The sequence below is a fragment of the Thamnophis elegans genome, chromosome 7 (genome assembly GCF_009769535.1).
Source record: "Thamnophis elegans isolate rThaEle1 chromosome 7, rThaEle1.pri, whole genome shotgun sequence".
Classification (NCBI taxonomy): domain Eukaryota; kingdom Metazoa; phylum Chordata; class Lepidosauria; order Squamata; family Colubridae; genus Thamnophis; species Thamnophis elegans.
In genome coordinates, this window is record NC_045547.1 from 43,260,556 (window position 1) to 43,277,095 (window position 16,540).

General features: G+C 35.2%; 1 protein-coding gene across 1 annotated transcript in view; it reads right to left on the minus strand.

Moving 5' to 3' along the window:
• Window positions 1–16,540, minus strand: part of OTOGL (otogelin like) — a 105,287-nt gene that overhangs the window by 88,228 nt on the left and 519 nt on the right. Inside the window, exons 2-13 of the mRNA XM_032221176.1 lie at window positions 15,847–16,000; window positions 14,651–14,711; window positions 13,593–13,691; window positions 11,565–11,719; window positions 9,227–9,348; window positions 8,886–9,091; window positions 8,193–8,320; window positions 7,168–7,274; window positions 3,398–3,504; window positions 2,737–2,862; window positions 2,196–2,304; window positions 1,257–1,303 (exon numbers count right to left, since the gene is read on the minus strand). Of these exons, the coding sequence (XP_032077067.1) occupies window positions 1,257–1,303; window positions 2,196–2,304; window positions 2,737–2,862; window positions 3,398–3,504; window positions 7,168–7,274; window positions 8,193–8,320; window positions 8,886–9,091; window positions 9,227–9,348; window positions 11,565–11,719; window positions 13,593–13,691; window positions 14,651–14,711; window positions 15,847–16,000 (1,421 nt within the window). The remainder of the gene's footprint in view (window positions 1–1,256; window positions 1,304–2,195; window positions 2,305–2,736; window positions 2,863–3,397; window positions 3,505–7,167; window positions 7,275–8,192; window positions 8,321–8,885; window positions 9,092–9,226; window positions 9,349–11,564; window positions 11,720–13,592; window positions 13,692–14,650; window positions 14,712–15,846; window positions 16,001–16,540) is intronic.

Below are 16,540 nucleotides of genomic sequence, written 5' to 3' on the forward strand. Positions count from 1 at the left end.
GCCAGTATTTATAACCTGTGGCAACCTCCTGTGGTCACATGATCATGATTTGTGACCTTCCCAGCTGGTTTCCAACAAACAATATCAATTGGGGAAACTGGATTTACTTAACAACTGTATAATTCATTTAATCTGTGGTCAAAATTATTGTAAAATGAAGTTGGATGCTATGATGATTCGCCGAATGATCACATTGCTTAGCAGCCAAACTTCTAGTCTCAATTGTGGACATAAATTGAGGACTAACTGCACTTTGCTTCTTTCTATGTGCAAACTTGAATCTGGATTTTTCTGTTTCAGATACTGAGTATTAAACTCAAAAAAAGGTTTATGAATTAGGCTTGATTGATTCATAATTCTACTTCTAGGATAATATGGGATTATGTAATTATAATTCTATATAATCTCTGATTCTATTCACTAAAGTCATCTGAAAGAATTTCCTGCTTTAGATGGGTTTGGCCTGGCTTAGCTGACCTTACTCTATATCTGTTCCAGCTTTTTTTTTCCATTCCTGATCAATTGGTAAAACTTTTCTTGTTTGTTTTCAAAACTAATCCTCTTGGACAAGTGTTTAATAATGGACAATATAAATTCATTTATGGTATTCTATGTTTTAAGTTGATTTTGTAGTTTACCTTCTGAGGTGTTTTTGGTATATAAAGGTGTATACATATACAAACATATTTAAGATTTCAGGTTAATTAAAAAAAGACAAAGAAGGTATAGCTAAACTGAAATATAATCACCAGAGTCAGCCACTGCTCAAAGGTTAAAACATTATTCACAATAAACACGAGGGAATCAGTGGAATCTGGTATGTTGTTACATAGAAACATTTATCATGTTTTCCATATAGATTTGATTAATAATACTAATATCCTAGGATGCAATGTAATCAAATCATATAACAGCTTACTTTCTTTTCTGAAAAAGTTCCTTAGTTACATTTTTGTAGCTAAAAATTCTGTATCTTATTTTTGAAGTAAGGAAATTTAAGGATTTACACAACTGAATTGAATTCTGAGTCAATGTGCCATTTATATATTTATTATGACTGTATACGTTGCCCAATATTTAACAACATTCAATCTCAAGATTACCATCATAAAATCTAATAGCATAAATGTTTTCAAATCATTGACTTGCATTTTGGAGGATGCAAGCTTAACATGTACATTTTAGCTAGAATTCAACATCCCCCCCCTCTCTCTCACACACACACACACACACTTATCTTTATAAGAAAAAATTACCTGGGCAATCATGTTCAGTGCAGTTCCAAATGCCACCCATACAAATGCTAAAATTTAAAATAAGAAATTAAAAAGGTTTATATGTTTGGGGATAAGATTGAGCACTGAAATTTGTTTATAACACAAACCTATATAATACCCCTTTTGTTATATAGTACATAAAAGTAACTATAAAAGAAGGATATCCTTTTATATCTTTTTATTGTTGTTTTTTACACACACAAGGCTGTGTGGGTTCACTTTGTCTCCTAGTACTTGAGCAATCAGTGCAGAATGGGATCTGCATGCTTTAATCTCAGGAAGACAAATCTATGAGCAATCCTGGAGCAGTTCCCACTTTGATTCTCATCTGAGATATGTATGTTCATCAGTAACACCAGCTGATTCATTTTTGGCTGGCACCATATATTGCCAACCCTCATTCAATCAGTTCAGTTGCTATGATATGATAAGAGTCTCTAGCTGAAGGGTAGAAACTGGAGTCATCTGATAATCTTTTGTCTGACTAGCCTACCTGGTTGCAACTTTAATGTGGGTACTAAAGCTATAAAGTATAATGTGATAGGATGGATCCACAGTAATTAAAAAGGAATTATATCATACAAAATGGATGAAGGAGTAAAGCTCACCATAAGCTGGTCCTGGAACTCAGCCCAGTTTAGAGCTCTACATGCTTACCTGTAACCAGGTGGCAAAGGAGTCTATAAGAATAATTCATTCCTGGTGTGCTTAAGATTTCTTCTACCACCAATTATTCAACCTTTTATTTATGTCAAAGTCAATAAAGCTGTGTCTGATTTTAACAGAACCTTGATTTTTGTACAACCACATACACCCCTTTGTCCTATTCCACAGCAGAAATAAATTTCATATTCTCCATAAAACAGAACAACAATTGACAAGACACACAAATCAGAGAGGTTATTGAAGATTACATACCAGTTACTACATTCTTGTTCAATTGTTGAACCTACAGGGAAAGCTGTCCCATGATAAACACATGGGCAATCTGATGCAGAAATACAAGTTCCATTGTCCATTATAAGGCCTGGTTTGTAAAAATAAAAAAGTTGTAAAAATATAAAGAGGTCACAATATGTAAGATAGTCCATGTTAAATATGTGCAAAGTATGCCTCAGAGTGAAGTTAAAATAATTATGCAATGGATTACCCAGGCTGCATCTGATACGTCAGTGGATATTTCTTCAAAGCTAAATGAGAGGAACTAGTGGCCTTACTAATACTACAATATTCTCTTGCCAAGACTGATGGAAAAGGGAGGTCTGGAAATTTGAACTAAGAAAAGAATATAATTGTGTGTATTTCAGTTCATTTCTTATTTATTAGCAATGTTTTAAGGACAAACACATTTAATAAAAAATTAAAAGCTATGGAAAATTCTAAAGATACAAGACAAATAGTTATTTAATAGACAGAAACTTTATTATTAAAATAATTCAGCTGATAAAAGTTCACTTACCATCTGGGCAATAGCATCCATCTAAGCAATGGAGGTTACTACCTAGACAGTCTTTCTCAAAAGTACAGGTTGGTGGACAACAACTAATACAATCCCGATGGATAAAAGTATCTTCACAATTGTCAGCTAAAAGAATAAGTTAGGCAAGAATGATTACACTGCAGTATACTTCACTTTAATGAGAAAAAGTATGTATTATTTTCTTTTTAAAATGTTGATTAAATATCTTTCTAAATTAAGGTTTTACTTTGCCAAAGCCATCAAATTTAGAATAAAGGACCTATATATTAAGTAAGATGAATATTAAGATGCAGAAATGTACAGTTTATAATTAAAAATAATGGCACACAAAAAAGACACCCTGAAATTTAAATCATTCTGAAACTTATTATAAAGAGTTATATATAACTATAAAAAATTTTAATGCTGTTGAGTTTATATAGCCTATTTAGCATGACCCTGAATCATTTTCATACCCTGAAATGTTCTGTCTATGAAGCCAAATTCTAAAACATGTTGATTAAAATGATTCTATTCTCTTGCAGAACAGTTGCAATATGCTACCCGTGATCTAGTATATCAAATTAAAAAAAATTGATTTTATTTTAAAACTTTAGTTTAACTAAAGTTTTGATTGATCAAAGTATTAAAACACACTTACTACAGGATGGAAAATCATCTCTCCAATCTCTAATAGGATAGCCTGCATGTGAACATGAGCGAGCATATTCTGTTACTGCTCGGCAATAGGTTTCATCATCATCCTTTCTGAAACAGCAAAATAAAACTTCTGGTTAGTTACTGTACATCAGAGGTGTCAAACTCAATTTCACTGATGGCCGCGACAGGGCTGTGGTTGATCTCAGGAGGGGAGGCATGGCCAACTGGGTAGGCATGGCCAGCTTGACACCACTCCCCAAACTGCTGGCTCTGGGTAGACTGGGCCAAAGCGAAGCAGGTAGACTGGGCCAAAGTGACGCGGGTTGGCCCCTTACATTTTCCAGGAGGGCCCCAAGGGCTGAATCCGACCACATTGCAGGCTGAATCCAGCCTGCAGGCCTTGAGTTTGACACTCCTGCTGTACATTCTTAGGAATTATTAGGAATAGAAATTCTTTGAAAAGGCAATACCATTTTTAAAAACTAACCTTAAAACCAATTTGTTTTTTTGGTAATAGATTTGGTTGAAATCAAGGGAAAAAAACCTCTTTTATTTATGTTAGATGTATAGCTTCTCCAAATATGGATATAGCTTAACTGGCTCATAGTCACAAAAAACAAATGTAACAATGTTTCATTTCAGATCTTTTCCAGCCTCCCTGCAAAAAATATATATGGAAAATTGGCAAAGCAGAGGTCCCGTATATGAGACCTAAGAGTTTATATTCCATCCTATCATATTTTACTGCATTGAGTTCCTTCCTTCCTTTCTTTCTACCTTCCTCTTTCTTTCTTTCTTTCTTTCTTTCTTTCAAAAATAAAAATAAAAAGGTATGAAAAATGTTTAAATTTGTCTCATTCCAGGAAAAGTTAAGCAGAATTTTTAAAAAGTATAACTTGTTCAAGAAAAGAACCCAGTGTTAATACTGAGGTTTTTTTAGAGGCTAATTCTTGGACAACAAAATTGAAATCTTAAAAAACTAAAAAGTATAATACAAATTCTGTATATTAGCATGGGTGTTATTTATCTTGTATTATCCTTTTAACTGACGTTCCCTGTATTGTGTTCTATTACTCTGTTTCAATGGTTATAGAGATTTCCTTAAGTGGGAAGGCCACAAATAGAACTCTCTTCTTTCTTGGAAAAGAGTGTAGGATAAAAGCCAATTATGATACTTTTTTAAAAAACCTTTTATCACCAGAATTAATAGCTTCCAATAATTTAACCTATGGTATAATATTGCACAATGTACAATTTAGTAATATCTCATGACGCAATCATCATGTCAAGAATGGGTATGCTATTTTGCTTTGAACAACTTTCTTACAATATATATCAAATTAATCATGAGCAATGATGAATCAATATAATTCATGATTACATACTATTTCCTTTATTAAACCAAACAGAAGTAATTCTTTTTAATAATCAAAAATAATTAATGATTAATTAACCAATGTTAATTAAACTGCAGAATTAACAAACACTGTTATTGTCTATATTCATTGACATTTATTAAATGTTTCAGAAAAATGAATATTGATTCTTTTTGGTAAGTGGCAGCACAGAAAATAAACTTATTAATTAAAATTCACCTAGGAAATCCACTAGGAAATATATTTCTCCTCTGAAATTTGGCCTTTGGAAACCTCTTAACCAAGAAAGGAGACTATTACCTTTCAGCCCACATTTTCCAATACCTGGTTTACAAAATCGCTCATTGATTTTTCCTTATATTGTGAAGGGAAGCTCAAGTTCAATTCCATCTTCAAAAAACAGAACATATAACTCTAAACCTGTCATTTCTCACAATCAAATCTAACCGACAGGTTTTTGAGACACAGGCATCAATTCTGAATCATACCAAAAAGATTAAATGTGCATTGTGGCATGACACATGACAATACAAACTCTGCCCTTTTGTATCATGAGCAAGATGACCAGACGTCCCAATTTCGGCGGGACAGTCATGATTTACAACAATTTGTCCCGTGTCCCGGGGCGTTTTAAAGTCCCGATTTTCTGGCTTCGTGTTGAAAGCCCAGTGGATTTGCTTAAGAAATCCTAACCGGGGCAAGACAAAAGACACTCTGTCCTAACCTCTCTCTCTGTCTCAGTACTTTCATTGAAGATATTAAAACGTTAAAGCAAGAAAACGGACACACACACCCGCGCCCCTTTTACCTCCTTTTATAAGAAAAAATGACCGAGTACTATAGAGCTCCAGGAAATACTTGGCTAGAGGAGTTGCGAGTGTTCCTTCCTGGATTTTCCGGAGGGGAGGTGCACGGAGGTTGGAGGTCTGCTCGTGTGGAAAAAATGGTGGCAAAATTTCCTTGAAAAATATTTCCCTGACTAATTTCACCATTTTAATTTGCTCACTTCTTTGTATTAACATCTACATCATTCTGGATTGACTTGGAGTTCCTGCCTGCTGGTAAGTGAGCTGGGATTTTTTCTTTTATTTTTTTAATGTATTTTAAAATAATATTTTATTTATTGTGCATAGGATTTTTTTAAAATAGTTTTATTCTGTGTGGATTCTTTTTTTCAATTGTCTTAGACTATTTTAAAAAAGATTATATCCAAAATAAATTGAAGTGAAACCATTTTTAAAAATTCTATGCACAATACTTTGAAATATATTGTGCATAGAATTTTTAAAAATAGTTTTACTTCAATTTATTCTGTGTGGAATAGTTTGAAATGTTTTACTTCAATTTATTCTGTGTGGATTCTTTTTTTAAATTGTCTTAGACTATTTAAAAAAAGATTCTATCCAAAATACAAAATACCAGCTGCAGTTATTCACTTAAGAACTATGGCAAGAAAGGTGGTATAATGGGCTTAGTGACCAAAGTTACAATGGCATTGAAAAAAGTGACTGACCATTTTTCCACAGCGACCATTTTCACACTTAGCGACTGTTGCAGCATCCTCATGGTCATGCGATCAAAATTTTGATGTTTGGCAACAGATTCGTATTTATGATGGTTTCAGTGTCCTGGGGTCATATAATCACCTTTTGACAAAGTCAAATGGGGAAACCAGATTCACTTATGTTACTAACTTATCAGCTGCAGTTATTCATTTAAGAACTGTGGCAAGAAAGGTGGTATAGTGACCAAAGTTACAATGGCATTGAAAAAAGTGACTGATGACCATTTTTCACACTTAGTGATCATTTTCACACTTAGCGACCATTGCAGCATCCTCATGGTCACGTGATCAAAATTTTGATGTTTGGCAACAGTTACAATTTATATTTGTAAATTGTAGTTATGTTGAAATAAAAAAAATTACAATACTACTTTTGCGTTGTATGAAATTTTGTTTTGCTCCATATAAAATTTTTAATCAAGCCCCCACCCCCGGTCAAAGGTGTTCCTCTTTACCAATCTGAAAATCTGGTCATGAGTTGCACACAAAAGGGAGGACTTTGTATCATAATTGCCACAATAGACATTTTATCAGCTTACTTCCCCCAAAGATGACTATCTTTTGGAAAAAGGTTGGAAGAGAGAGAACTGTGAAACCCAGGAAGGGAGGGACAAACGGTAGACTAAACTAGCATTAAACTGGGGATACTTTGGAAGCAATTCATTTCTGACTATTCTGTTGTAAGTCAAGAGGACATTTCTTTCACTCTTACTGTAGTTAACAGACATTACAATAGATGTGTTCCACTGTGTTAGAGTGTAGAAAGACAAGATAACAATAATGATGGCTAATAAGCCTGCAAAACAAAATAAAAAAGTATATTCAGCTTACCTACATAAGTCATTCATACAGCTGGAAATGTAGGAATAAGGATCTATGCTCTGATGACAACTTAGAAAAGGAAACTGCAGGAGTATTTGGCACTTGAAGTAGATACTCTAAATGTAGAATGAAAATGGTATTGAGATATATATGCATATACCTACATGCAAAAAATGTGAATGGCATGGTGATCTAGTTGTAAAAACTCTCTCCTTCCATTCAGAAGGTTCAAAGTTCAATCCTAGGTAGCAGCAGATGCTTCTCTACTAGAGTGCAAAGAAAACCTATCTGCTGCAAACTCTGCATGGTGTCAGGAAGGGCATCTGGCCAGTAAATTCTTAGCTCCATCCAATCCCCCCACCTCTATCCGAAATGAATGGATTACAGCAGTGGTGGGTTCCTACCAGTTCGGCCGAACTGGTAGTGATATGGCGGCCTGGGTCGCTGAACCGGCAGTGACCCAGGCCTGCCACGCCCCTGTACCAGTTCCCTGGTCTGTTCTGCTTTGCCGGCATGTTTCTGCACATGCGCAGAACAGTTTTCAGTCAACTGCACATGTGCAGCAACACACGGCGGGCGTGTAAGTGAAATGAGCAGTGTGCACCCAAAACACCCTTTCAGCGAACAGGTAGTAAACCGGTTAGGAACCCATCGCTGGATTACAGCGTCATAAAAAGGGAATTTAAACATGCAAAATATTTCCTCCCATCCAAGGATATTTTATTTATAAATCTAGGCTAATAACTCTTTAGAAAAGCCAATACACTTTTTATTATATCGGTTGTGCTTATTGTAGAGGCCTAACCTGAACTATCCTGTATACATTGCTGAAAGATAATGCAAGATGTTTTGTGAGAGACTTCTGACTCTAGTGTGTCATTCCCATCACAAATCAAAGACAGTCCTTCCAACCTTTCAAGTAGGTTTTTCAAGGGGAGAGAAGGGAAAGCCTGCTTTGTTCTACTTGTGGCTCTTGAGATCAAGACCCATAAAAATAAATATTTTATATGAAAATTGAAGCCTAAACTACTTACCTCATAAGATTCTGTATCAATGTTGCAAGGACTAGGAAAACTAGATGCAATAGCTACACAGGTTGCATCATCTGGGATTTTTACAGTCCAGCTGTTAGCAAATTTAGCTACATCTTCTTTATAGTCACCTATTTAAAACCATAAATTTTATATGTAGCCCAGTATATACAATAGGATATTCAAAGTGGGATTATTCAAATGATGTATCCCTAGATTGTAAAATATGCACGTGATGTATAATTCCTTTAAAATAGATAACATGGTGCATCTGCCATCATATCAATTTGAGTCTTGACATGGACTTATAATAACAATAGTTGATACAAATATACCTCATTAATGATAGTCAAGACCAGGTAAGAAATGTCCAGTTTGAATTTTGCCATACACACAAATTGTAGTCTTAAGCAGTTTATCCCATTTCAAAATCAGTCCTTAATGTGCAATAGGCAGATAATACCACTGATTAAATAAAGTCATAAGAATTATAATGATGTTATGAATCTTGAATACATTATATCACTGTTAAGTAATTATATAGTTTTCACCCCATGACTTGCGAAAAGTATGCAATTACCATCCACAACAGATTCAATAGCCTAGTAATATTCTCTGATGACAATTACAAATAAGTAGAATGTAAGGAAGTGGGTTGGGTTTATCATCATATTTTAGCATAGGTTATTTGCTTACTACTTTGTAATATGAGATCATCCAATGTGTTGTTATTATAATTTCCGCAGAGACCACATGTTTTTCCCTTGTGTTCTTCTGTCAATTTAATGTAAATCCCAGAGTTTCCATCCCAAGCTAAGGAAAAGCCAAATGTAGTTTTCACCAAAATATAGTTTGCTAATTTTTCAATGAAAATATTTCCAATTGTTTGGGGCAAAGACAACCTGAAAAATAAAATAAATTCTAATTTAAAGATGTCAGTTAGTATAATCATGCTATAAGAAAAATAATTTAATAATTTTCATATGAATACTTTAGTTATTTTAAGAAACATAAGATAACATTTCAATTGTTTTTACCTGACTCCACCCTTTCTAACTTCATGTCCCAATATGTGTATTTCATCTTGATTTGAAAAGAACAAGCTTATTGACCGTGAACAAGAATACACTGAACCAGCACAGTGAGGGCTATTATTAATCTTAAAGAGAGAAGAAATAGATACATAAAACATAAGAACATGTTTTAAGTATTACATAATATACAATTTATTTTTCAAAAGAAACAAACTGAGATACTTGGAGCAAGTTTTTCAATAGCATATTTGGTATTCAAGTCTCTAAAGAAAAACTATATGCATGTTAACATGTGTAATACATGGTGGATACATTTTTCACTAGCAGATCCAGTGGTGGGATTCAAATAATTTATCAACTGGTTCTCTGTCCTAATGACCAGGTAGGTAGGCGGGGCTTAGTGGTTATGTGACCGTGTGTGCATGGCCAACTCAACATTACTCAGGTCGGTGGGTATTTCACCTTAGCTGTTACAATGTAATAAGGGTTAACCAGAGAGGCAGTTTCTGTAAGCAGGGCAATAAAGATTAAGCTAGAAACAACACCAGAATGTTTTCTTCCTGCCTTCCTTACAGGATTAGCCCTGTAAAGCGGAAAAAAAAACAAAAGAAGATTTCTTCCAACAACCGGTTCTCTGAACCTCTTAGAAAATTAAGAACTGGTTCTCCCGAATAGGTGCGAGCTGGCTGAATCCCACCACTGATCAGATCATATGCAATCTTCATAAAAATAGACTTAGAAGTGTAACACCTATATTGAGATTACTCTACTGATTACCAATGAGCTTACAGACCCAACTCAAGGTGCAAATTTTAACCTTTAAAACCCTGCATGGCTTGACACTTACGTATTTAAAAGTTCATCTCTGCTAACCAGAATATCTTTGACCTATGTATTCATCCTGAATCACCTAATAAAAATATCCACTCCATATCAGTTTAACCAACTGGGTATTTGTTATGTATGTGTATTTTTGTGGAGCTATGAAAGTATCAAAATGTTGTGACAAATGTTAGATCATAGCAATAGCACTTAGACTTATATACTGCTTTACAGTGCTTCACAGCCCTCTCTAAGTGGTTTACAGAGTCAGCATATTGTCCCCAACAATCTGGGTCCTCATTTTACACACCTCAGAAGGATGAAAAGCTGAGTCAACCTTGAGCCTGGTGAGATTTAAACTGCCAAATTGCAGGCAAGCAGCAGCTGTAACCTGCAGTACTGCACTGCGCCATCACAGCTCAAGATATTAAATGTTAGATGATGATGGATGATGGATGATTGATAGATGGTGAGATAGACAGATACTAACCAGAACATGGTTAAATTTGCTGCCAAGCTAAAACAGTTATTCAATTATACTTTTACATGCAGCCTTAATGCAACTTTAAAAATGTTTGTATTGCAAACATGGGTTTGGGATGAACTTTACTTGTATCCTTGCTAATTAGTCTGATAAACTATGCCCTTACACCAATAACACAGGAAATATCAAAATAGTATTATTATCATTAATCTGAAGATTTTAAATATCAGTGTGCTTTTTTATTTCAAAACTTCAAAATTCCTTGATCATCATTTAATAAAATGCTGACTCTAATCTCATTTTTTGTTAATCTTCACATAAGATATTCTATGGCAATATAGAATATATTAACATTAAAAAAACTAATAATGCTGAATTCAAATGATGAAAAAGAATTCTGAGTGAAATAGTTCAATCTAGAGTAGTACATTCAACTAATTGGCATTTTCTTCTATTAGGCAATTTTCTGAATGGATTTTTGTTCCCATCAGTAAGGAAATTTTCTGATATCATTCCTTGTAAAAAAAAATGTGTGATTGAAAACCTTATAGATATTACACCTATCTTTCTAATCTACTAGATAGATGCAGACTACTAAATCCCCACCTTCTACCTAATGTGTTTAAAATTAGGTCTAGCAGTAACAAAATCCTGTCAAATCCATATGAAAGTTGCAAAATGAAACATGTATAAGAATTCAGACCAATTTCTAAGAATTATTGGAAATGAACAAAATATTTCTATAATATTAGAAACAATATTGACTAATGTAATTAGGATATACTTATCACATTATTTATTCTTTTATATTGGCTGCCCCAAACTTTTTTCAACCTCAGAATGAAATAATTGTTAATTGCTCAATGAATGGAATCATGAATCCACAAACTGAACCACAGAATGGAAATAGTTCTTTCTCTTTCCATACCATAATCTAAACTAGCTTAGTTACACATTATAGAAGAATCTCTTATATGACTGGGAGAAAACAGCATGCTGTTTTCAGGTCTCTCTTGCCCGAATTTCAAGTCTTACCCACACAGTGTACTGAGGTTCTGGATCACTGCAATCTTTCACAAAAATGTAGGAGCAGTTTCCTGGGAAGTAGTAGTAGATGCCATCAAATGTTTCAAAGTGGTATTGTCCCCATGATTTGCAAATACCACCTCTGTCTTTGCCAGTATTTGGAACTAAAGAAAACAAACATACTTGTTTGCAAGCCAGGCCAGCAGAAACAATAATTTCAGACAAGTGTTGCACATTGCAAAGATATTAATCACATTATGTTGGAGGAAAAAAATCCATCTGAAACATCACAATATAATCAGATGTTTAAAAACAATCTATGGATGGATATGTAAACAAATAAAAATAAAATAAGGAAATTTGATAATATATGCTCTGAAGACAAGTTAAAGTATAACTAGATAATATTATAACTAGATTAACTTCCTGAATATTTCCTGCAGTAACTGCCTTTCTCAAAAGAGCTGGCATCTTTTCATCTTTCTTCTTCAAGATGTTGCAAGGACATGAAAACACTGGTGCATGAAAAAATAGTGAAGATTATCTATACTTGTCATGGCCAACCGATGGCACGCATGTCATAAGTGGCACACAGAGTAATCTCTCCTGGCATATTAGTGGTCACCCATTGCTCTTTCAGGTTCCGGCATGGACATGCATGCTGGCCAGCTAGTCTTCCTGTACGTGGGAGCACCAGAAATTGGAAAAGCAACTCCCTGGCACACATTGCCATGCCAGGAAGCTGAGCTTCCGGTTTCTGGTGTGTGCATGTGTCCGGCCAGTTGGTCTTCCCGTATGCATGCATGCCAGAAACCAGAAGACCATGTGACCAGCAAGCATACGCACGCCAGAAACTGGAAGTTCAGCTTCCCGGTGCACACATACATGCCTGGGAACTGCTCTTCTGGTTTCCGATGCTCCCCCGCATCTGAGTGCACTCCTATTTCAGCACTAAGTGTCAAAAAGGTTTGCCAACACTGATCTATGCAAATAGGGCTTTTCCAGAATAAAAATTGGAACTGTATTCTAAGCAGAGGCTTTTGCAAGATTATTGCAAAAGAGTTACATTTATGAAAGGATGTCACCACAAGCTGTAGTACTATGGCACGACAAACTCTTCTGTTTTGTGTGCGACTGTGCCATCACAATACAAATAAGGGACCAGGCTTGCATCACAAGCAATTTCCACCCCTCTATGGATGCATCTGCTAATAAAACGAATGATGAAGTTATAAGGTAGCAAATAAAATACTATACTTTTATATATACCTAATCTTGAGTCTAAGGATGAAAGAATGGGAATCATAAATATTTTGAATATGGGCCTCCTCCAAAATGATTGGGGACACAACAGAAAAGTAAAGATCCATATCATATTATTTAATACTTGCCTGTGATAATTTCTCAGTTCTATTAAATTCAGATTAGTAATTGTTCTAATGGCAAATCTTTTGGGATTGAATTCAAGGCTTTTACATTGCACACAGCCTCAAAGGTTCATATTGTGCAACTCTTCAGTTAAAAAGGTTTGGGGGTAGGCGAGAATGAGATAATGTTGGGAAAGGAATGTGAAAACCATTAACTCATGAAAGAGTCTATAAATGAAAACTCAGCCCTGTGAAAGTAGTAAGCATACTTTAAGAGACTTAAAACAACCCCACCTTGATTCTGTGTGGCATTGGAGAGGACAAGGAAATTGGCAGACTTCCAAGATTTTGTAATAATTATATCTTACACAATAAAATAGAATTCCATTGGTTCCATCAACCTCTGTTTCCTGAGTTGGGCTACCTTGAAGAGGTGACATCAATTTAGCTAACTTCAAACACTTAACACCCACTTTAAACACCTTTAAAAAAATCCTAGCAGTCTTAACCAGTTAAAAGAATGTCAGAACAACATCAGAACAACAATTACAAGTTACATTTAGGCTTAGCAGTACTTATATAGTTGCAAAATGTTATTAAAATACAAGATCGAATCATTTTTGCAATATACCTACAACAAAAGTGCATCACACCTTCTCCTGAAACTTACTGATTTGGCAGCGCTGCCCCTGTGCCTGAAATGTCTCACAGTCACAAACTCCTGTCTTTGTGCAAACTGCTCCATTAAGACAATCTTGAGAACAAGAAGCTGCATAAAAAAACAGACAGGTATCAGTTAAGGCTCAGATGGAACTTCTTAAGCAGGCTCTGGTACTTCCCAGACCTGTTTCAGTTCTGCATATCCAAGGACTTGATGGGTTGAGAAAGATTGCCCAAAATAAAATATACATCATCTTACAAATAGCTTTCTGTTAAGTTTATTCTCCTTCATATAAGCTGCTCAAGTGTGTTCTCTCTTCTTAAAAAGTTATTTTATTTCTGCAAAAATCCACAATTCATAAATTAATTATTTCTTGCAGTTAAGGTGAAACACATATTTAGTTCCTTTTTTAACATCTGGGAAAGTTCCCTCAGAAATGAATTATTTAAAAGCATTTTTCATCCAAAGATAAAAAATATCATCCCATACGCATCATGCAGCTGTGTATAAATTTGTGAATAAAATGCCTAAGACAGCAATTTGGAATAATCAGCAAAGATGCCATAAAGAAAATTGGCTTTATCACAGCAGACAGAGCAACAGAACTGGTTGATGAATTTGTGAAAAAAATCAGTTTTCACCCACCCACCCCCAGTTTAATGGACAGATAAATATTGGTGCATTTTATTATACTGCCTGTTTACCTTCTGTCTTGAAACACAAGTCAGTGACTGTTTTTTTATTTCTTAACCCATAAGCAAATAAATACTCAATGGGAAATAGACTTGGCCCCCAATTATAGAGTCACAGTCTTTCTTGTCATGTTAAAGAAAAATCTGCTCCAGTTGGTTTATTGTAAGTATGTGGAATGGAAAGAAGCTACCTTATTCTTTCCATCTCATTTGAAACTGGATTTGATCTGCCATGTCAATAACCCACCTATTTTTGCAGCCTTCTTCCAACTATTAAAACGGCGAACTTGTCATTCACATTAACAGCTGTGAAAAAATCATGGCAATTATACAAATATATTTAATTATAGTTAGTTGGGTTATAACGTTACTGACCTCTTGTTGAATTCTGAGCCTGAGAAAATACATTATGAACATCTGATGAAACAGTGGTTGTCTATGAGAGGAAGGGAGAAAAACAAGCAAACCACACATGAATATCCAAACCAAAAATAAATCAGCAAAACTTAAAATTACATAAATTACAATTTACTTGTAAAAAAATAATTGCTTTAAGTTTATATAAAGATTGTTCTCAGAGGAAACTCAAAGCTTTTGGCTAGTTAACAGTGAATTCAGATATAATTCCATTCAATGTTAGGAAAATAAAAGAGACTTACCAATGCTGAACACCACCAAAATGAAGGCATTTAAAAGACATATGATTCTTATATTAAAAATGAAATGTTGCTCCATTGTTGAAGTATAGATAAAGATGTATGGTGTGATTTCTGAAATTTGCCGCATTACCAAAATTGTATTTCAGCAACATAGACTAAATCTTTCTAAGCCACAACTTCTGCTTTTTGAATAAACCCACAGTTTGCACAAAGTGCTATTCTGAAAACAAGTAAACCATGATATAATTTATTGCACTATAAATCCAGTCAGCATCTCCACTTACTCGGTTGAGTAAACAGTCTCCTGCAACATAACCTGCCTTGACAGTAAAATAAAGCCCTCATTGCAGGCAACAGGTCCTGGGAAAGAGCAAGTTGTGAATGGACAAAGCTATGGGTGTTTCATAACCTGTCCTGCATGTTCTAAGCTTGTTTCCCACCCTTTTCTTGGATGGAAGAAACAATCCCACTACCATTGTCAAATAATATTGAAGTATCAACCACCAGGGTTGAAGTAACATTACCTACTCTAACTGAATGTGGAATAAGGACACCATATTATGTAAGTTGGTCCCGTTATGATGGCTGACATAAATATTTTGCTTGCTCCTTTCAACTAAAAGATAAAGTAGATGAAGATTAAATTATTTGCAATTTAAACTAATATTAATTTGATTTTAGAAGGCTTCTTGGTCTTCATCTACAGTGGGTATAGAAAGTCCACACACTCCTGTTAAAATGACAGGGTTCTGATATGTAAAAAAAATCAGACTAAGATAAATCACTTCCAATTTTTTTCTACCTTAAATATATAAGCTGCACAAGTCAATTGAAAAACCAACAAACTGAAATTTTTAGTGAGCAAAAAATAAAACAAAAACAAAAACAATATAGTTGCATAACTGTTCATACCCTTACAAATAGGGATGTGACTATGAAGTTCAGCTGTACGGTAGGATTTTTCTGACATTTACTCTGAAAAGTCTGTTGTTTCTCACAGCAAAAGCCATCATCTGAAAAGAGTTTACAAGGCATCAAAGGGATCTCATTATTAAAAGATATCAGTCTGGAGGGCACACAAAATTTCCAAAGCATTGGCTATATCCGTGATTGTGAACGTATGGCACGTGTGCCACAGGTAGCACGCACGGCCATTTGTTACGGCACACAAGAAGTTTGGGAAGTTCAGGTCATTTTTCTCCCTCCAGAGGCTTCAGGGAAGCCTCCTGAAGACTCTGGGGGGGGGGAAACAGCCCTACAGGCAGCCCAGAGGTTCGAGAATGGACTTCCCGATTCCCCATAGGGCAATTTTTTGCCCTCTGGAGGCTTCAGGGAAGCCTCCTGAAGCCTCCGGAGGGCCTCTGGGGGGGGGGGGTGAGGGAGGACATTTTTGCCCTCCCAGGATCCTAGAAAGGGGGAGGGTGGGGTTGAACACACATGCGTGTGAGGGTTGTGTGCATAGAATTATGGATGTGGGCACATCCCCACATGACTCCCCTGCATTCCCCGCACTTTTGGCACGCGATAGCAAAAGGGTTAGCCATCACTGAGCTGTACTATGGAATATAGTGAAGACAGTTATCAACAAGTGGAGAACATTTGCAAT